Here is a 23608-nt window from a genome sequence, read left to right on the forward strand (position 1 = left end):
GCTAAAATGGCCTTTGATAGAGAAGAAGGTTTGGAAATCCTTAGGGATCCACCTAGGGGATTCCTAGTGTCTTGATGTATTCACCAAAAAAAATCACACAAAATTTGAATAAATGTATTAAAATAAGGCCACGTTTTGTTCGCTGTAATAGAATAGAGGCGTAATAGGTAATTCTTTTGTTTGGTTGAATGGATTGGAATAGAGGCGTAATGGTATTCTTGTGTTTGGTTGAATGGAATAAAGGTATAATAGCATAAGGAAAAAAGCTAAAATGACTAGAATACCCTTAGCGAATTTTTTTAGGTAGATGATTATTGTTATTGTTATTAAATTTTAATAAGATTATTAATATAAATAATAAATAATTTAATCATATTTTAACATAATTGTTATTAAATATAATTTAATAAAAATCATAATATATAATACTATAAAATATAATTTAAAATAATTATTATTAAATATAATTTAATAATAATATATAATTTAATAAAATTCTTATTCTTATATGAATATACTAAAATCATAATATATAATACTATAAAATATAATTTAATTAATTATTATTAAATATAATTTATAATCCACTTTATTATTTTTAAACGCAATACATATTTAATGTGCTAAAATATCATTTGTGGAACAAATAATTTAATTATTCTACAATAAAAAATATTAGCAGTAATAAATAACTTTAGAATTATATTTTGCATAAACATAATTTTCATATATTAACAAAATGTTAAATGAAATTCATGAAATTCTATGTCACAATCCATATGTTATACAGTTTTGCCACACCAAAAAGTTAGAACATTGTAATGACATACCATCCCAAATATTACAAACAGAAAAAGTTACGAAAATGTCATCAACAAAACCATAATTTTTAATGGTCAGCAAGAAATCTTCTAACCCATTCCAACCGTACATCAGAAGGTAAACTAAAGAAAACGAGCATTTGAGTTGGATGATCTGGAATTTTACTCAATGCTCGAAACCGCTCATCCACAGTTAAACCTTCTATTTCACATAAGGTTGGATATAAATTTGTAGCTTTTTCTTAGATGGTCTGGAATTCTTCTGACCTTTGTTGAGCTACCACATCGGAGGCAATACTCCTACTGATTTGTTCGCCAATGGCCCGCATGTTTTCAGCCAATAAAGTGGCAGCATCATTAACTGAAGAAGAAAAATGACCACTTGCATCAGAATTCTTTTTTTTCCTCTTTGAAGATGAGGAACCAACTTGGTTTCTATCTGGTTGCGGCTCCATAGCAGAAACATCCATGTCATCCAAAGAGACATTAGCATCGCAGTCATAGTATTCGTTTCTTTCTTCATTAATATACACAGTAGGTACATCCTCAGCATCTATTTCTTCAAGAACGTCAACGGCTGTTTAAACATCTTTCCCAGTCGCTCAATCTTTTGCGTATATGGCAGTAAGTTGGTCGTAGTAAGGGAAACTACGATGTCTGAACTGACCGGCTTCTTTATGACTCTATAAAAATGAGGAAATCATATTAGTTATAAGTTTGGTAAAAATAAGATAATAAAGAGTTGAACTCATTCTTACCTTTAAATAAGAGTCCCAAACCGCATCTTCAGTAACAACGACCTGCCTATGATCGTCCCAACCAAAACCGCTATTGTTTTGGCCATTAAGCATGTCATACACGATTGACCAATCCTTTTTTAATAACCTAATCCTTGACTATATATTAGGTCTAGCCTTCAACATTGTATTGGGTAAAGCCTTTTCTAACATTTTTTCCAACTCGTTTAAGTAACCGGCTTTGAACCCCGTATCAGTGTTAAATGTTCCAACATTGTGCAAGTCCACCATGCAGGAAACCAATGCTGCATCTTCTTCTGGAACCCATTTCCTTTTGGTTCCTTGAGATGATTGGGAAGGAACATTTGATTCTAAAACACCTGACATAATTATCTTAAGAAAAAAAAACAAATTAAAATTAAGTTTAATATCATGAATCAAAAGGTGAACACTTTATAAAATTAAAATTGAGTTCAATATCACGAATCAAAAACTCAATACTGTATAAAATTATAGCACATGATGAATGAAAAGAAATCAAATTATAAAATTATAGCACATGAAGGAACTTAACTGTATTTTTTGACAATGTTACTGAATTTAACATTAACAAACCACATTTTTCTTTAAAGAATTTTTAGAAGCACTTTCAATCATAATAACAATGAATATTTGTTTTTCTTTAAACAATTTTACAAGCACTTTCAATCATAATAACAATGAATATTTGTTTTTAATCAAGTTGTTTACTTGATTATATCTAATGATCCAATTTTAATATATTATCCATATGCTTTTTAATCAATTTGTTTACTTGATTATATCTAATGATCCAATTTTTATTTTATTTTATTTACTCATGATTGGATTAGGTTTAATTTATAATGGTTCAAAAGTTGATATATATGTAATATTATTAAAATAATATTTTAATTTTAATTATTTAAAATATTTTTAATTAATGCGTTGTATATGAATATACACATTTAATTAATGCGTTGTATATGAATATATACTAGTGCAAGAAATCCTATAATTTCGTACAGGTCTCGTAATTGCTCGATTAAAATTTTCGAACTACCTCAACTTAAGAAATTCGATCCCAAATTCAAATTATTCAATACCAATAAAAATCAACTTATTATATCACCACTTGCAAAATATAACTATAAGAACATTACTATGGAGTACACCATAAAAAAACAATCCAATTTACTGGAATTGCAACTATAAAATACCTCTTGAATTGCAACTATAAAATACCTCTTGAAATTCAACTAGAGCTTCAGCTTGCCAACGATTTATGTCTGGAGCAAATCCGTAGCTAACAGTCCAATACCTACAAAAGTTCATATAGAACATCAATTTACTGGAACAACAGTGCTCAGATACACCAGGCGCAAGAAATTTAACAATGGTGCTAATATACAAAAGAGTTTACACTTCTAAGCATTCAGAAATCAAATTAAAACCTCACTTGTAAGTCACTTCCAAATTCTATAAAGCTTAAAAAAGAGATAGTATCCAATTAAAGCCTCACTTGTAAGTCAAAGAACATACTTACAATTATTGCAATATAATTTAATCAATAACAATTAACGAAGGTACTCAAACAACTAACTAAACCAATTTCGCAAGTTATTCATAATTACATGTAAACAAATTGCCAATCTCCTAGTTTTCCATGCTCATGGTCGTGCGGTAAGATGATAATTATCATGATTTATCATTTACATATACCCATAAAAAAAATCAAGCTAAGGTAACAGCAAAGGAATCACAGTCAATCAGCCAATCAACCTAGTGACAGACAGCCGCATTTTAAGTAGGCTATTGAGTGAAAAATTGGTTCCAACAAAAGAGAAGAACCCCATTAAAAGATGGGGAAGGGGTCTTGCCTATTTTTCAGAGGACAATTGGAAGAGAATATGGGTGTTGGCTCTTTGGTTCTCAATCTGTGCAGGCTTGTTCAACTGGAAATTCAAATCCTTTAGCACTATACCAATTCAAACGTACTTACATAAAATGTACATTTTTCAATTATAACATTCAATTTAACTATCATTATGATCGAATAACTATCAATCAAATAACTTATTAACCTTATTTATGTGGTTAAAAGTTCAAAATTTAACATCAAGTTAAAAGCATAGTAAGTAAGTGCTGGGAGGAAAAGAACAAGCAAAAGAAAAGAAAGAACAAATAACAAGGGCAGAAGCATGAAATTCATTCAACAATATGAGGTCTATATCTATAGGTTCTGTAAAATACAAACAACAGGTTGCCATTCAAATGCCATAAGGATTTGGTTAAAAAAAACTTAGACCTAAATCGTAGACGCATTAAGCATCTTGTGAACCTTGAAAATATTGACAGGAACAAATATAGCAATAAAGAAACTTGTATGTCACTAGAATAACTCATCTTCTTAAGATCACAACCAAGACAAAACAATGGCGGTAGAGTCCACCCAGTAAATTTGAGGCAACCGATAACTTCCAATTAAACAACCGGTAAAATTCTAAGTTAAAAAATTTGGCAACCTGAAACAACCAGAAATTTGTTTAAATCTTCTATTTAAAACCTTTAAGCCTATCTAGAATGTGGTTTTTTTGCAGCTAATATCAATGACAAAAACCTGCAGCTAGAAAATTAACAGTATATTTCACCGCTGCAGAACTATTGGGTTAAAATAATGGATAAATAACATTGGTCCTTAATTCATACACTAAAAAGGTGAAATCCCCTGCTCTGACTAAAAAAAGCTTAGATCAGTGTTTCTAGACCGAATTGTGCATTTTCAAGTTCCTGTTTACTTTGATATGCATTTTCTATTCAAAGCTAATGTCGAATCATTTCCAGAACTCAGATCAAAGGAAAAATAAAGGCCAAGAGATGTATTTCCAGTATTAGAAACAAAGTTAAATATTTTTCATCATGAAAATCACGATTGAAAATGACCCAAAAGAAGTTTAGAAAAGATATTTCCTTGGGTATATATATAGCATTATCAACTAAGAAAACATAGCCTGCAGAAAGAATCACAAAAGGTCAGTTTGAGTACATAAAACGTGTATAAAATTTAATTAGTTTTACACCATTTTTTCCCATATATGCAGCGGAGAAACTAAGCTAACTTTACTTTTTTAGTCACAATCTCTTTTTTCTGACCCATGGCGGAGCTTTCAAGTTTTTTGCCCCCTACCAATCAGAAGCGTCAAGTTTTATTATTGAAAACGACATAGTTTTCTCTCATTACAAATCTAATCATAAACGAATATAGAACCCAAACCACATGAATGTTGATCGAAATTCAGCACCTCCAACTTTTCTTTTTATACTTTTCATTCGTTTGAGAAAGAAAATGATAATCACAGGAACTTAGCCACCACTTGGAAAAGGTTCAAGCATCTAAAGATGGACAAAGAATTCAAATATATACAAGGAAGAACAAACCCGAAAGTGGAACTCAAAGAGAGCAAACTGAAAACCCACAGCAGATTAGAGATCAAAGAAGATAAAATCACTGGATGATGAAAAAATCAAAACAGAGAAAGAGCATATCGAAATGGAAGTATTCAAACCATTTCTCGATGCAAAAAAAAATGCAGTAATTTTATCTCAAGCTAGTAACAGAAATATATATATGGAAGAACAAAAAGTAATAATAAAACAAAACAGCAAACGTAAAAGAAAAAAAAGAAAAATGCCAACCAAAGAAAAGCCGTAATGCAGTCCCCAAAACATAAAATGAAATTGAAGGTAAAAGCTTGAATATTAGATTGTGAAATAGGAGGGAGATCCTCGAGTGTCAAATAAAAGAATAGGAGGATTATACAAAATTAGCTACCATTGTTCGCATGCAATGGCGCCGAAGATCCTTATGTAACAGCTTATAATGAGCCTTTCTGATTTTTCAAGATTTGAAAATATTTGTCGACAGGATTTGGATTTCACATTTGAGCAAATATAATTAGCACAGAGAAATACCATTCAATTTCCATGAAAATCAATCAAGAAACCAATGCAGTCGGTAATTTCCATGAAAAGCAAACATTGTTTTTTACAAGTTTCAGACAAAAAAGGAATTCAAAACATACCCAGAAAGGATGGAAATCAACGCAACCTTGTCAGAATTTGGAGATCAATAACCTTGACAGAGCCCTAGTTCCTGCTCGAAAACGATGAGGCCAGAAGAAATCGAGAGGGAGAGGGTAGAGGTGGAGGTGGCTTTCAGGTTTTGAGGGTAAAACAAGGAAGAAGGAATCGGGACAACCTAAAACGCATGGAAACTGACCTTTCCGTCTGGAATAGAAAGCATCAAATATGACGAATAGGGCATAATGTAATCATCCCGTAATAGGGCATTACATCCAACCAAACGTCGGAATAGGTAGGGCCTACCGAATCGGGCTGTAATGGTATCCCCATTACAGCGAACCAAACAGGGTGTAAATCTGGAAAAACCCAACCTTAACTTTTCTACAACATTTTTTGGCGTGCAAAGAAATGTCTTTTTTTTTGTTTATTCACCATTTTGGAAAGACTCTTTGAGTTAAATAAAATTAAAGGTGGGTTTGAATGGGCAATGCGTTTACTTGCTGTTAGTGTAAAAAAATGGTGGTGGTTATCAGCAGTTACTACTTAAGCAGATTAACTACTCTAAGTTAATCAATTCATTCTTCTATTAGTTAGTTATCTTCTATTAGTTAAATATTCTCTTGATATTGTAATTAGTGTATAAATGCACTCTCATTGGACCTACAATGTTATGAATCAAAGATTATTTCTTCTCTATTTCTTGTTCTATTATGGATGTTACAGTCATGTAATATTAGTGTGCCTTGTACTAATGAGTTTACTTCCATTTGTAATGCGTGCACTCTTGAAAAGAGTCACAAATTGTCATTCTCTTCAACTACATCTGTATATTCTGCTCCACTTAACCTTGTTATTACTGATCTATGGGCCCCTACTTCTTATTTTTCAACTGGTTTTCAGTATTATATCTCATTTGTCAATGCTTACTCAAGACATTCTTGGATATATTTTCTAAAAAATAAAGCTAAAGATTTGTCTACATTTCTCTCCTTCAAAAAACATGTCGAGTTACAGTTAGAGACTAAAATTAAACAACTTCAAAATGATGGGGGTGGTGAATTTTGAAGCTTTGATCCAGTTCTTCAAAAATTTAGCATCAGGCATCGCTACTCGTGTCCTCATACTTCTAAATAAAATGGTATAGTGGAACGTCGTCATAGACAGATAGTAGAGGTTGAATTGGTGTTGTTTGCTCAGACATCATTACCATTGTCATTCTGGATTGATGCTTTACTTCAATAGTTTATCTAATAAATGTTTTACCTACCAAGTCCCTAAATGGCCTATCACTTGTAGAGAAATTATTCAATCAGAAACTATATTACAAGTTTCTCAAAGTTTTTGGGTGTTTATGTTACCTTCTCACACGATCTTACAACCATCATAAACTCCAGTTTAGATCTACACCATGTACATTTCTTGGTTATGCAACAAATTACAAAGGCTATAAGTGTCTTGCCAAGAATGGTCGTGTTTACATCTCAAGGCATATGCAATTTGGGTGTGTTCCCTTATGCCAAATACTCCTCTCAAGATACAACCAGTCTTTTGTTGTCAACAACTGATAAAGTACCAATTTCTTTCCTACCCGTCATTATGCTACCGTCTCCTATTGTGTCAATTGTCCCACTAGCATCAGTAATTCCTCCAAACATATGTGCTACTAGTCAACCCTCATTGCAACCTCGCATTGAGGGCCCCTTGAGCTCAGCTTCTTCAAGCACTCATTCTAACAACTTTCATCCTATGGTTACTGGAGCAAGGCTGGCATATTTAAACTGAAAGTATACATTGTGACTACCACCGTTAGTCTCATTGAACCCTTTAACATCCATGAAGCCATGAGTATTCCATCTTGGAAAAATTCAGTGTATGATGAATTGCATACATGCCTTAGCTCGTAATGGCATATGGGACTTAGAGTCTCCCCCTTCTGATAGGTCACTCGTTGGGTGTAAATAGATTTTCAAGAGTAAAAAGAATCCAGACGGTAGTGTGGCTTGAAACAAGGTACGTCTTGTAGCTCAAGGTTTCTCACAAGGTACAAGTATAGACTATCATGAAACTTTTAGCCCAGTGGTAAAAGAAAACACTATCCGAACAATTCTAGCTTTGGCTGTATACAACAAATGGTGGCTTCGGCAGGTGGATGTCAATAATGCCTTTTTAAACTTGGATTTCATTGAAGAAATTCATATAAAACAGCCTCCTAGGTTCGAACCTGTTGATGAAAAGGGTAATTTACTGACTTGCAAACTTAAAAAGGCACTCTATGACCTTAAACAAGCTCCTAGAGCTTAGTTCCAGAAGCTCCATGACTTCTTAATTCAACAGTTACTTTTCCATTCATCCAAAGCAGATTCCTTTTTATTTGTTAAACGGACCCCTTCTGGTAACAATGTGTTTCTACTTGTGTAAGTGGATGATATTATTCTCATAAGAGATTCCAACACGGACACCGAAGTAGTCATTCAGTCTCTACATAATCAGTTTTCACTAAAGGACCTGGGAGATCTTAGTTATTTTCTCGATCTAGAAGTAACATAACACGATGATAATGTGCATATTTCTCAACACAAGTATGTATGAGATCTGTTAGACAAGGCAGCAATGGGACAAGCGAAGTCAATGGCCGCGCCTATGGTAAGTTCACCTACTTTATCTTCTCTAGTTGGTTCACCTTTTCAAGATGGCACTCAATATAGATAGATAATTGGAGGGCTTCAATACTTGTGCTTGATGAGACCTAACATATCTTTTACTGTTAATAAGGTGAGTCAATACATGCACTTGTTATATGATGTGCACTAGACAGAAGTAAAATGAATTCTGAGACATATACGAGGGATACTGGATCATGGATTGATATTTCAACCATCAATGGTCACTTTGACAAGGTTTTCTAACACTGACTATGTAAGTTCTCTTGAAGATCGGAAGTCAACGTCTGGTTTTTGTGTCTATCTTATAAACAACTTGGTTGGCTAGTCAAAAAAAAAACAAAAAACAAGGGGTTGTTTCTCGATCAACAATAGAGGCTGAGTACAGGAGTTTAGCAAATGCCACTACAGAGGTTACATGGTTTCAATTGTTGCTAAATGAAATAAGGATACCATTAAAGCGTGTTCCAGTTATTTGTTGTGATAACTCGAGCACTGTCTCACTTATTGCAAATCCAGTAATGCATGCCCGGGTCAAGCATGTGGAGCTTGATTTACATTTTGTTCGAGATAAGGTATTAAGTGAGAAGCTTCAGGTAAATCATGTCCGTGAAAATGATCAGGTGGTTGATGTGTTAACAAAGCCACTAACCATTGGTGCTTTTTCTCGGTTTTGCCACAAACTAAATGTCGTTTCTTTTGAAGATTTTCAGCAAGGAAACGCAGGGAGAATATCAGCAGTTACTACTTAAACAGATTATAACTACTCTCAAGTAATCAGTTCATTCTTCTGTTAGTTAGTTATCTTCTATTAGTTAGTTATTCTCTTGATATTGTAATTAGTGTATAAAAGCACTCTCATTGTACCTACAACGTTATGAATCAAAGATTATGTCTTCTCTATTTCTTGTTTCTGTTAGTGGTGAGATTAGATACTGTAATGTGAGACAAAAAGTAAGCTAAATGCATCATACCGAACTCAATCGCCCATCCAAATCCACCCTAAAATAACCCCAGTGGTAATATGTGTGCTGAAAAGAAGAAAAAAAGAAATATTTCAAATAAGTATAGTTTACTTATGGTTTGTTAATATTAAGATTGCTGTAGCTACAACTATATTTTTATTTTAGAAAAGAACACCTTATTACGTGCCAAACATTTTTTATTGGCAATGTATGAGAAAATTACATCAAGAGGGTTGGATTTGTGAAGATTTTAACTTTAAAAAAGAGAGAGAGTGATTTGCTCAATCAACGGGATTGAATTGATTAGGAACACTCGACTTTTGTGAAGGAATGGCATCATTCCATAAAATAACAATTTAATTAAGCCAAGTAAGTCAGAATATCTCATTTTCCATCCTCTTTTCGGGCCTCTTAACAAATTTTCGTCTTTTTAATTTAAGGTTTTTTCTTCGTTGGTTCGGTACAATAAAAACAAATTTTTATAAGACTAAAAAATTTATCAAAACGTGAGTGTATGTGGAGATCACATTTGCTTTTTTATATAATGTCTAAAATTATTTATATTACTCGAACCCACGTTTGGATCCTCTTACACTGGTAACAAGATCGATGCTAACTTAGCTAATACTCAATCGGCTCACGTATTTAAAGTATAGATGTGTTTAATAATAACATATAATATATAATGAAATATATTGTTTAAAACTAAATAATCATAATAACACATTAAATATATACGATGTTAAAATGAAAAAAATTAAAATGAAATTTAAACACATAACTACATCATATTAAGAATACTAAATGCATTACAATTGTTTATTATGATGTTATCATCAATTCAAGTTAACTTGTGACACCGGTTCGATTAACAACGCTATCAATACATATAACTATCGGAGATAATAAAATATGCATAATACAATTAAAATATACATATTATATTAATATAAAATTTTGGTTTTATGAGAATTTAAGTTTTATTGTTGCAAATAGCATGGGTTCAAATCTAACTTCATGTTTTTTTTTTAGTTTTAAAAAAATAAAAAGACTAAAATATTCTCGAATAATATAACTTATTTTAATTACAAAATATAGAAAGATATTTTGTAATTTCACTAATAATATTGATGTTCAATTGACTCAATTAAAACTTAAATAATATCTCTATTTCATACCATCATTTCATGTACCATATATATGCTATTGCTTTTATTTGATTTATGTTGTGAAGAAGCCGAGGATGTACATCCTATTAGCAATGTGATGTAAGAAAATTATAATAATAGCCCCCAACTAGTTTTAGTTATATTTTGTCATTTATTTATTAATTTTTTAATTTAATCATTCAACTTTTCAAACATTTTTATTAGTTGCCATTAGTCGAGGGATAGAAAACTGACATGGGCCTTTTTATTGGCTTAGTAATAAATTTAGCTTTCTAATGTTTACATATTTTATCAATTTGACCATAAATCTAAAGGAATCAACAAATTTAGCCCTCAATTATTAGATTTTTGTTACTTTATTTTGAATTCTAAAATTAAATAAATTTAGCCCTCATCATTTATAATTTTTTTCAATTTAGTTCTACTTCTAAAAGTTTCAAAAAAATATTTTTTAATATTCGTTAACATACCTCCACAACCCACCGAATAAGAAAAGTATTTAACACCATTCAATTGTGCTCATTTCAAACTAGTGCCATCTTTGTGAATATGGTTAAAAACCAAATTAGCTTAAATCCAATTATCTAAGTGTATTTTAAATTAATATCATATTATTAACAAAATTTGAAACTATTACATAACAATTATTTTGAAATTTTATCTTTTTTAAATATAAAAAACTTAATTTTCGAGTACAGAAAACAATCCAATTTAAAATAAATTGATACAGTTTTCGTTTTCTGGATTCATAATACAATTATTAGTTTGATTCATGAAAAGTAAGCGTATGGTTTGAACATTCAACTGCATGCCAAACTAATAATTGTCCATAAATACCGCCCTCAAAACACCTATTTTCACCACTCATACTTACAATTTCTCAGCATATATTTTCATTGCAATATTCTTAGCAGAATCAAACCTGGCATGGAGTTTTCAAAGGTTTCTACCCTAGCTCTTACTTGTCTCGTGGGGTTAGTCTTGGTCCTTCCCTCCCATGCCCAAGACTCACAACAAGACTACCTCAACGCTCACAACACAGCTCGAGCGGCTGTCGGCGTTGGTCCCATGACTTGGGACAACACCGTAGCTGCCTATGCAGAGAACTATGCTAAGCAGCGCATCGCTGATTGCAACCTTGTGCACTCCGGTGGACCTTATGGTGAGAACATTGCTTGGGGCAGTGCTGACCTATCGGGAACCGATGCTGTAAATATGTGGGTTAATGAGAAGGCCAACTACAATTACAACTCTAACAGGTGCGCAGCAGGTAAGGTTTGCGGGCATTATACTCAAGTGGTTTGGCGCAACTCTGTCCATCTTGGTTGTGCTAAGGTGAAGTGCAACAATGGCGGTACTTTCATTGTTTGCAACTATTCTCCTCGAGGCAATATCGTCGGTCAAAAACCTTACTAAAAACCTTCCTTAATTTGCTTAAAGCCCTTCCAAATAAAAACTTATTTATCTGCAACAAAAATGCTATATATATGTACTGATTTGCCTACTGAATGGCAAATAATAAATAAGGAATGAATTTCTTATCATTTGCTATTATAGTTTCGCTATAATGATGTCTCCCATACATCCTATAATCATATATAATTGATTCTACAAGACCAACTTGCGGAAAAAAGTAACCATGCATTGCAATCAACCAAAACAACAAGCTACACAAGGCTTTATTTTAATATATACTAATAATAAAATCATTCACTAAGTTAATGTCATGAATCAACCGATCACTAACTCGGTTAGAAAAATTACAAAAATATCTTTTGTATTTAAAATAAGTTATATTTGAAGGTACTTTAGTACTTTTTATTTAAAAATAATAATAAATATGCAAATGATGAGATTTTAACCTATGTCAATTACATTAGAAAACCTTAAACCTACCTCTTAACCAAAGTTTTATTTTAAATTAATCTATTTTTTCAATTTAATACGGTGATATTGTATGTATTATTATTAATTAATTTCAAACCTTATGTTTTAATTATTTATTGTATCTTACATTCAAAAGCACACATGTATTCTAAATACATGGTTTCCACACACCGACATATGTATGTATGTGATATACTAGTTGATATTTAAAATTTTTACGTAATTGATGTTACTCTTCAATCGAGTCTCATCTCAATAAAAGATTTACCTAAAATTTCTTATTTTTACATAATGCAATAAATATTTGGAAAAAATTTCAAATGACAATACAACATAAATTAAGTTTACCAACACTATTTTCATGAGGGTTTATGAAAATGGCAGTATTTCCTTCTATATTTTATTTATTTTTAAGACGCAAAATAAATTGTCTCAATTTGGCTTAATAAAAGTTTCAGCCCAACCCAAATTAATCAAATGCCTCAACATTCTCTCTTTGATTTTAGTCCAATAGAAATTTCTTTAAAATAAAAAAACGTAAAATTGTCTCTTTGACTGAGAGATTGATTTTTTTTTCTTTGTTGACTCCTTACAATCATTCAACCAATCACAAAGTAATAAGAAAGAAAAATAAGAATATATAGATTTTACGTGAAAAATTTTTATCAATAAAAAATTACGAATAGAGAAGAAAAACTTCACTAATGTTAAAAAATAATAAATACAATAAAGTTTCGACTACACACGTTTTAAAGGTTAAACAACCCTTTTATAGTCAACGCATAATAGATTCAACTTGTGCGGCAAGGTCCATAATGTGGGGGCTCAAACCTTCGCCCCCACATATCTCCAATTTTGCGCCTCCGTTTTATTTTTTTAACAAATGAGTTGCACTTAAACTTTTCAAGCTAAATTAAACGAGATTTAGAATAAACAACTCTAACAAATGAAAATTAATTTTCTGTAGGCAATCAGGTACTTTATTGTCATTCTCAAATTTAAAATTAATCAAATCCTTAACTTTTTAGTATTTGCTTTCAGTTTATTTTCCTTAGTCATGGAGTTCTCCACTTTTTCTACTTCTGAAAGCGTTTGTGATGTGTTGCTGCCATTGGTTTAGCTCTTCCAGTGAGTTTTTTTTTTTTTTTATCAATTTTGTGCTAATTTAGCTTTACGATTTTCTCTTTTAATGCTAATGGATGAAACTGCTGCTGCAATTGTAAATATGGATGATGGATACCCTCAATCACTTTGTTTTTGCCACTCCCATTTATCTTCATACTATATTGTAGGGCCTGACTCACCAGACAAGACGACACCTACATTTCCTAGTTCATTTTTTTTCTTTTAAATTCATTGTTGAAAGTGATGGTACCCTGAATCAGTTTCGAAAAGGAAATAAGAAAGGCATGGCTAAGTTAAAATCCGTTTTCACTCAAGTTTCTACCCTATTATGTTATTGTTAACGTTAATTATTTCCTCACTAATTTTTCATTCTTTTGAATTTAACCTTGTTCCGAGTTAGTGATGTTGAAAATTTCATTTGTTAAAGTACGTTGGCTTTTCATGCTAGTATTTGATCCATATAGAGATAATTTTCCTTGTTGTTTGGAGAAGCAAGTGAATATGTGATGAACCACCAATCTCACAACCATACATAGATTCGACTTGGACACAGTTGTGGTGGTAATTCTCAGATACTAATCTTATTCCGCTAGACAACTTTAACAGGCTAGATCAGCTATGTTTCACAATGCCATCACCATCACAGCTGCTTCACCATCTTTATATAGTACAAGCTTCCAGTTCCTTCTTGAGTAAATAATTAATTGTTGTTAGAGTGATACCGGAAAACTATTATGCACCTCCAGTTTTGGTGTCAAAGTTGATAATACCAAGGCATACATCTTTGCACGGTACTTTATTTTAGTTTCTGAAACTTGGATTTTGTCAATAGAAATTCAGTAAACTGGTTTTCCCTATACTCAGCTGGGATGCAATGCTTTTAGAAGGGATCATGGAAAATGCTAAAAATGCAAACTTAAAAGCTTTAATATTCAAGAATTTTCTCTCTGTCAGTACCTTTGCAAATTTCGATATGTCTCTATACAAGTAAACATCAAGAGTGAGTTCTAATATAAAATTGATCTGCATGTGTGTGCTTGTGCATGATCAAGTATCATTTGAATAAAGATTGACCATCACTGATCTCAATAAAACATAGATTGTTTTATTCCTTTTCTATATAATTGTTACATAAAATTTTCAATATGCCATAATCTAGCATGTATAACCATCCATATGCAAATAACTTGGTTGTTAATTACAATATAACTGTCTAAAAGAATATATTACAATATAGTTATACATATATCGATTGATCTAAGGGTCCTTATAGTTCCATTAACAAATTACAATATTGTAATTTAAAGTAACTGTCTTAGTAGATATATATTTGCACCACATAGTAGGCAAATTTCACTAGCTTTCTTGAAAAGCCCATTCCTACGCTTGGAAAAAGTCACTTGGCGACTACTTTCCTTTTGTAGTTTCTTCATCTCAACTTTTTGGCGGCCTCTTGTGGCATTGCAATGAGAAATAATAATAAAAAATGAAGTTAGGAGATATCATTAAAATGTAAATTTTGGTATTAATTTATGATTGGGTAGGTTGTAAATATTGTAGTTAAATTTGAGAATTTAATTTTGTAATATTGAAAAAGAAAATTCTAATATATTTTTGGTAAGTCAACCAGAGTTTATCTCCATTTACCTAAAAATAAGTAATTGGTTTCAACTTTACATTTATTAATGACTCTAATTAGCCAAGCAAATTGATCGGAAAAAATGGAAGAAGTAATGAATATAATATGGTTGACAAATTATGGATTATCAAGGAATTGCTAGGACCTCCATTTTTGCACCATATGTATAATCCAGACTTTTATGCTAATTGTACTTCCCTTTTTCTCGCAGGGATTAGAGGAATGGGCATCAAATCAGTCATTTTATTTTTTTCTTTTCGTTTTGAATAATACTATTTGGGAGTGGTGGATAACTTAGTCAACGGTAGCTGCATACACACAATTCCAACCAATGGCAAACTTGATTCATAGCTCATAATTTCAAATTTTGATAGGGCCTTCCATCTTAATTTCTCAATCCCATATTCATTGACTGGAGAAAAAATCTCTAAGGCTGCTCAAGAGATAATGGCCGTTCTTTTCCATACCAATGGTATAACATTATATAACAAATTGATATAAAATTAAATTAGACTTAATTAAAATGCTAAAATTAACTTAAAAATGTATTCTGAAACCCAATCAACAGGTGCTGTCAATCCAAGCACATTATAATAATATAGATAAACAAAAGAGTAGTCATCTAAAATAACCATAATTTAGAGTTGTGAAGATAGCCTAAAACTGGCACTAATTGAGGCCAGTAATCAATCAAATTGCTCTTCCAGAATAACAGTCAACTTTGAGTTAAAACTACTCTTTGTAGTTCTTGTTTTCCTTCTCACTCGGAAACCTTCACCTCCACCTCCACCGCCGTGGGTCACCAAGAAACTAGACTTTTGGAGGTTGTTGTTAAGAAGCAAGGGAGGATCCATCTTTTTATTAATCCCACACCCGCACAAGTTGTTTGCAATACCAGTAGCGTGACCTAGGTTAAGAGCTTGAGTTGCCTTGACAGCCAAGGCTCTCATCTCCTGGGTTCCAAGAGGGCTATTTAACAAACGCAAAGGCAAAACAAAGTAGAGCTCACCTGGTTGAAGCTGATCATCGGCGTCAATGGCGCAAAGGGTGGTATCGAAGTCCATATCATCTGAACTGCACACGAAACAGTGAGGGTTTCTCTGTAATACATGTGAAACCCTAACCGGGTTTGAGAATTCTTGAAGGCTACCGTCTTGGAGGATTAGCTTTGCTGTTAAAACTGATGAAGTTGAGTGGCATATGCCCATTTGGCTTTTTAACAGAAGTTGAGATTTGGGTTTCACTGGCAAACTTAATCCAGTTACAGTTTTAAAAGAATAATAATAAATTCCACGAGATGCATACATGCTTTGTCTTCACATCATTCCGTGTGAGATTCTTCCCCCATTTTCCGTACTTGCCATGTTTATTTTATTGACGATATCCTTTTACATCATAAATTGGGTCTTCTTTAACCTTGGAATTTCACATCATTCAAAATATCTACGAAACTGATAAAAATATACATAAATTCAACATCATTCCCAATTAAATTATATATTTTAAAATTAGCTTCTTTTTTTTATAAAATTGTTATTATTTAAAAGGTAAATTATATATTCCCGACTTTAAAAAATTACAGAATAATTATTTGACTTAATTTTATATTATCCTGTCACATAATAATTAACAAGAATATTAACCCAAATCACCCTATCCCAGTTCCCTTCCCTCACTCACTTACCCCCCAACCCCACACATCTTGCATTAAAAAACAAAAAGCATGGCCTGACTTAAAGTAGCACTGCTAATTTGGCATTGATATTCATCAATCTCTCTCTGTTTCTAATTGAAAAGACAAATTATGGGTTTACACATTTCCTTGTTTTAAAAGAAAGAGACAAGCAGCAAAATGACGAGCGCATAAATTCTTCAGTTTCTACACAAGGAAATAGCTTTAAAAAGCAAAATTAACAGTATTAGAGTACTGCAGTTTTTATTAAAAAAACAAACCAAGATAGGAAAATTTATTTAATAAAAAAAAACAGAAGATAAAGTTGCAATGAAAATTTACCTTCTAATATTACATGTATTACATGATATTTTACGTATTTAATATTTAACCAATTATTATTCCTAAAAATATTTTTAAACACTAAGCGTAATTGAACCATAATATATCAGTTAATATTTTAATGACTCAAATATTACCATAACTAAAGATTTACCAATCATAATTAAAATACTTGTACAATATTAAAAATTGATGTATTATAAATTAATATCCTTCCTTCTTTATCAATAAATTTAATAAATATAAGTTGTGGATAATTAAAATTATTATAAAATAAGAGTTGTTGGATGTAAATGTATTATTTATAAAATTTTATGTATATTATATAAATGATTACAAGTTGATTTTAAAATTAAATTAATATAGATTTTTTTAAATTTCGGTTAATAAAAATTTTAATACTTCAAACATATATCAAATATAGTCAAATTAATCAAGTTAACAACAGAGAACAAATTGAATAGATTTGAAAACATGTTTAAGAACTAAATTGAATAGATCAAAAAATTTTATCTAGAGATTTAATTGAATAACTCGAAAACTGTGACCAAGGACTAAATTGAGCAGACTAGAAAATGCCTCGAGGGGATTAATTAATGACTTAGAAAACACACTCATTTACTAAATTGAACAAACCGAAAAATGCATCTAGGGACTAAATTAAAAAATAAAGTAGGAAATAATTTTAAAATTATAAAAAGAAAACATAAAACTCCCTCAATCTGTAACACCCCTTGCCCGACCCTATCGCCGGGTTTGAGCTACAAGATGCCACATTCGTTGCCAGAGCAACTACAATCAATCAAAAAATATACAAGCATTTATACATATGATCAAGTGTTAATAAAACATGTTAAACAATCATTTTCGGATCTTAATCGAGCCTACGAAATCTCAAAACCAACCCGAGGTCTAATTAGGACTAAACTAAAAATTTACAAAATATGATAAGAGGGCATTGCGATATCCAAAGCTTGTATCATGATCCCGAAGACAGTAGCCAAACATCAAAATATGTTCGGTGGGTATCGCAATATCGAGGGCTTGATATCGCAATCTCAAAGACAGTAGCCAAACTTCCCAACATAAGGACTAGAAAGTTTACAAAATAATTCAAGGCCAAAATTGCGATATCCAAGGTGTGGTATCGCAATACTGAAAACAGTCCACTAAGTCCCCATTTTAGGTAAAATATCATTTGGTACCTATTTCAAAGCTTTCCTCAAACCTACACATTTAATTTAATAATTCACCATTTTAACTTGAATCAACCATCCCAAAAACATGCCAAAACAAACCATTAAATCATTTCTAATCAACCAATGGATTATAGCTTCATTTTAGCACAAATTATACCATTTTAAATTGTTCAACTATAAACATTCATCTAACCAACTAACCATTCATCAATCAACTTCTCATCTTTGCAATTTATGTTCAACCATGATAATTTAAGTGTCATACATAACTTAATCACATTATTGAAAACATACCATTTTATATAGGCTTTATCCTTACCAAAATCAAGCATTATAAAGGTTGCAAGCTAAAACTTATCATTTCAAATTAACATATACAAATACTTATGTACATGCCACAAAATTGGATTTAAAACGATTCAAAAGCAACTGAATCAGTAACGGGATAGTGTGAGCTTCTCGACAATTCGATAGACATGTTTCACAAGTTGGCAATCTACAAGGAAAAACGGAGGCAAAAAAGTAAGCATATTGAATGCTTAGTAAGTCCATATGAAATTTACTTAGCTTACCTTGACATTGCAACAAACTAAAATTTAAAACACACTGGTATTCAATATGGCATCCTTTAGCATACTTTCAGGTAACTATTTCATAACATCAAATACACCATATAGATTACTCCATTTGCATTTCATAATCACTGAGTAAGAAATCATATACTTTCATTCAATTTGAATTCATAACTCATTCAATCTTAATTCAAGTCAATTCAACATTTTCATTACGTTAAGTTAAGGTTTCGCCCGAGAGAACTATAGCAAATTGAACTTAGATGTAAGACCCTTAATCTCTATCTGTCACTAGAATAAGGTTATGGAGCATTATCGAAGTTTACAGATCAATTATAGAAAAATCCATATCATTTACTATTCATATACGAAATCAATCATATTGTCCCTTAAATGCATTTAGATCAAATTGGGACTAAACCAGGAACTTAGAGAATTTTTTACGAAATTTCAAAATTTTTCTTAGATGCAAGGGATACACGCCCGTGTAGCCAAGTCGTGTGGCTCACTCGGCCAAGTGACACGTCCGTGTCCCAAATCGTGTGGGCATTCGATGTGAGGCACACAGCCGTGTCCCATCTCGTGTTCAAATTAAGGTATCTACTGACTTGGGTCACATGGCCAAGCCACACGCCTGTGTGCTAGGCCGTGTGAACAATTTATTTTACATTAATTAGGTGCAGGGGTTACACGGCCAAGTCATACGTCTGTGTCTCTACCCATGTGAAAATACCTAGGCATTCTATTTCTAAATTTTAAGGATGCAGGGGACACATGTCCAAACCATACGCCCGTGCTCATGGTCGTATACCACACATAGTTGGGACGCACTCCCGTGTGTCTACCCGTGTAGACGAAAATAGGTCATTTTCAAGGCCACTTTTCTCACCCAAATTTGCCTTCAACCTACAACAACACTTGAATACATTTACCAACCAATTCAAGGCATTAAAACCAAGCCCAAAGCCAATCTTATACGTGATATATCATCACATGTATTTAAGTATTCAAACTTACCTATTTGTATAATCATATAAGTTTATCAAAATTCAATCTATCATGCCAAGCACATATATATTAAACATGATATAACCTCCTACATATACATCAAACATACCATCACTAGCCATTTCAATGACTAGTTACAACCAACCATATACATGCCATCATTGACCAATTTAACCTATACATGTCATTATACCAAAATAAGTTTGCTATTTACCATAATGAGCTAAAGGATACTGTGATGTTGCTCCGACCGCGTCCAACCTTCACGAGTTTCCAAGTACTATAAAACAGAGAAAAGAAAACTGAGTAAACATTTAATGGTTAGTAAGTTCGTGTAATAAGAATTTAACTTACCAATCATGTTCATTTAAAATAAGCATACATAACACACCCAAATCAATGTAATTAATAACCTAAATACACATAATCCTCAATAAGCATGTTAGTTATGTAATTCATATAAATACCAAGAAATGTGGATGAGCTCATCAATATTCCATTTCCATATACATATATTTGTTATTTCAAATCTCCAATGAACATATACATATCATATCTTTGTATATCAAGTATTTCTCACAATCATTCATCTATAATTCATATTATCTCATACTTGAAAATTTACCCGTTGAATTATTTAAAATATCGATGAATACTTGGGCAATACACACGAAGTGTACAATACAGTAAATCCGTCAACTCATATCTAGGAGTGCTCATAAAAGCTCATAAACGGGAAGCTTATCCGTGCTAAAATAGGAAGCTCATAAAAGCAATATTCAGGAAGCTCATACGAGCTTATAACGGGTAGCTTGGAAGAGCCATTAATTGGGGAGCTCTGGATAGCCATATATCGAGAAGTTCAAGCGAGCCATATCGAGAAGCTCTAGAGAGCCATTAATCAGGAAACTCACAAAGAGTCTTTAATCGGGAAGCTCAAAAGAGCTAAGGTGTGCCCACAACACATGTAGGATCACAGCCTATCGGGATGTCCAAAGAGCTATAACAAGAAGCTCGCAAGAACCATTTAACATGAAGCTTATGAGAGCTAATAACGGGATGCTCTTTCGAGCTATGGTGTGTTTGCAACATATGCAAGACCACAACCAATACGGGAGCCTTGTATCCAATCGATTTTTATGTATTCAAACGGGATTTAATATTTATCGGGCATTATCAGATTTTATGATTAATTTTATAAACATACCAATTTCACAATTCAGCATTCATAAATACAAAATTTAATTCAAATATGTAATATACAAAATCTAGTTACACGAACTTACCTCGACACTAGCTCGTGTACGAAAATCTACTAATCCGATACTTTTTGTTTTTCTCGATCCAATTTCATACTAGGTCTATCCAGATCTATATGAGTAAATTTAACATCAATTTAATACATTTCATATTCAATTCAATTCAATTTACATCCTAGGCAAAAGAATCATTTTGCCTCTATATTTTTTAATTAATTCCAATTTTGTCCCTAGACTTCGAAGATGAAATTCATGATATTTAATCTTCATTCCAAGCCTAGAAATTTCCTACATAATAATAGCAATCCCATGAATTCCATAAAATTCAAAATTTTCCATGAATTCAACATCTTTTCAATTTAATCCATAAATCATGTTTTCTTTAAAATTCTTTAATAAAACACTTTTAAATAACCATTAACACTTCAAATTCATCATCTAATAACTGAAATCATATAAACTCATCAATAGTAACTCCCAAAATTTTCAATGAAATCAAAAACCAAGGTAAAGGTTACTTAAACCTAATTGTAACAATCACAAAAACATAAAATTTTCAAGAAACGGGTGAGGATTTGACTTACCTGAAGAAAAAATTGAAAAACCAGCTTAAACCCTCTTCAATGTCTGTTTTTAGAACTAAAAATGATGATGATTTCTCTAGAATTCTTTAATTTCTCATTTATTTCATTAAATTGTGCCCTTAGTTCACACCATTTTATCATCTTTTTAAGGCTTATGCCGCCCCAGCCATATGCTTTTGGCATATTTATGCCTTAAATCCCTCCTTATTTATTGGTTAAACTATTTAATCACCATTTCTTTTAATTAACAAGTTTTGCACCTTTTTCAAATAATCCTTTTTAACAAATTAGATACATGAGACTATATTGCTCACACAAGATGACATTTATGAATTTGTGACCGCTCCCTTGTTGTTCTCGCGTGCTACGAGGGAAATCAACACAAAAACATGTAAATAATCAGGGAATACTAATGTACGGTGTTTGTAAGTGTGACAAGTCAGATGTAATATTTGTAGTGTTATAATGGAACACCGGAGTATTCCAAGGATCAAACCTAAGACAGTCAGCAATTTAGTGATTTCTATTAAAAAATGCATGCAAGAAAAGAGTCTAGCTAGCTATTTGCTAAGCACTATATTACGGCAGGCCATAAATGAAATTAATTAAAACTTATTAACTACCTATAATAGAAAATGACTGAATTGTAAATAAGGCAAAATATAAAACTACCGAATAAAATATAACAGGGAGTGGTTGGTTGATTTCCATGTTGTTAATAACCTTTGAATTAAGGATCTAAATTGTTAACACTTCTAAATTGGTTTCATTTTACCTCTCGATCTCAACTTTACCAAATTAGACAAATTAGTCTGGTTTATCTCTCGACCTCACCCGACTAACCCAGGACTAATGAATTGGTGCCCAATAAGATTACCTCTCAGTTTCACTTATCTTGATATTCCCTTAGGGGCATCAATACTAAGTTTCGAAGTTTATTCAATTTAGTCTCAGTTTACCATTTATTCCATAAAACCTAAAATCAACTGCCTAACATTTCCATCAATCAACCACCAAAGGTTTAACTACCCATTACGATATTAAAGCTAACAAATATGAAAGAAACAACCATGAAAGCCATTAACATAAAACTCAATAAAAAAATGAAAGATTGGATTTTTACTTGAGAAATGTAAAAGCAAGTAAACTAACAACAAGGTAAACAACAAAGAGCAATAAAGTTAAGATTTTTGGTAAATGATCAGACCAAATTTGAACGTGAGGGACGTCGCTCGAATCTCAGTGAAAGGTGTGTGTTCTTTTACAAGTGAATCGGGCCAAAACCGTGCTTAGGATAGGGCCACACGGTCTGCCACAAGGGCGCGTAGGCCACCCATATGGACCACACGACCCCTCACACAGCCATGTCCCCATTGAAACCTTAGGTTTTTCGATTCTCACACAGCTTAGGACCTTCCATACGGCCGTGCCCCCTGTTTTTAAGATTTTATAGCTTTGCCCCTCTTTTTCAAATTTTACAATTTTGCCATTATTTTTCAAATTTTATAGTTTTGCCCCTCTTTTTTATATTTTGCAATTTTGCCCATTTCTTTACAAATTTTACAATTTTGCCTAGAATTTTATGATTTGTTCAGTTTAGTCCCTAATTGATTCCTGAACTATTTTAGTATATTATATTATTCAATTAATTCCCCGATACTATGAATTATTTTAGAACCCATGAATTGACTAACCATATTAATATAATGATTATATAATTGAATGAATTGTAAACAATACATATGATTATTGCTTTGTGTTTGCGATTGTACATATAGTATGCTTTATGACACTATTAAATCAAACACTTAATAAGCATGACTTTTTCTATTGAGTTGAACTATTATGAGCATATTAATTGCTACTGT

The 23608-nt window shown here is 31.9% G+C and overlaps 2 protein-coding genes and 1 long non-coding RNA gene across 4 annotated transcripts; 1 reads left to right on the plus strand and 2 right to left on the minus strand.

Annotated features, from left to right (window-relative positions):
* Positions 1-752: 752 nt before the first annotated feature.
* LOC105763014 (uncharacterized) lies at positions 753-6071 on the minus strand. 2 transcript variants are annotated; one of them, XR_001124069.2, is made up of 4 exons: positions 5659-6071; positions 2797-2897; positions 1580-1951; positions 753-1504 (listed from the first exon to the last, which is right to left on the minus strand). It is a non-coding gene; the product is annotated as an uncharacterized LOC105763014 (long non-coding RNA). The 2 variants fall into 2 exon arrangements; XR_001124070.2 differs by having other exon boundaries at positions 2822-2897; positions 5659-6067.
* A 5254-nt stretch (positions 6072-11325) lies between these two features.
* On the plus strand, positions 11326-11984 carry LOC105763013 (pathogenesis-related protein 1). Its single transcript, XM_052624928.1, has one exon. The coding sequence runs from the start codon at positions 11381-11383 to the stop codon at positions 11867-11869; it is 489 nt and encodes a 162-aa protein (XP_052480888.1). The 5' UTR covers positions 11326-11380; the 3' UTR covers positions 11870-11984.
* A 3638-nt stretch (positions 11985-15622) lies between these two features.
* Positions 15623-16418, minus strand: LOC105763017 (uncharacterized). The gene has a single exon (XM_012581038.2). The coding sequence runs from the start codon at positions 16409-16411 to the stop codon at positions 15791-15793; it is 621 nt and encodes a 206-aa protein (XP_012436492.2). The 5' UTR covers positions 16412-16418; the 3' UTR covers positions 15623-15790.
* Between the last annotated feature and the right edge of the window lie 7190 nt (positions 16419-23608).

This window comes from Gossypium raimondii, chromosome 12 (assembly GCF_025698545.1).
Source record: "Gossypium raimondii isolate GPD5lz chromosome 12, ASM2569854v1, whole genome shotgun sequence".
Taxonomy (NCBI): Eukaryota; Viridiplantae; Streptophyta; class Magnoliopsida; order Malvales; family Malvaceae; genus Gossypium; species Gossypium raimondii.

What these genes read in the sequence shown, in the direction of transcription:
- LOC105763013 (XM_052624928.1), top strand. Translation starts at nt 11,381, where the DNA reads ATGGAGTTTTCAAAGGTTTCTACCCTAGCTCTTACTTGTCTCGTGGGG.
- LOC105763017 (XM_012581038.2), bottom strand. Translation starts at nt 16,411, where the DNA reads ATGTATGCATCTCGTGGAATTTATTATTATTCTTTTAAAACTGTAACT.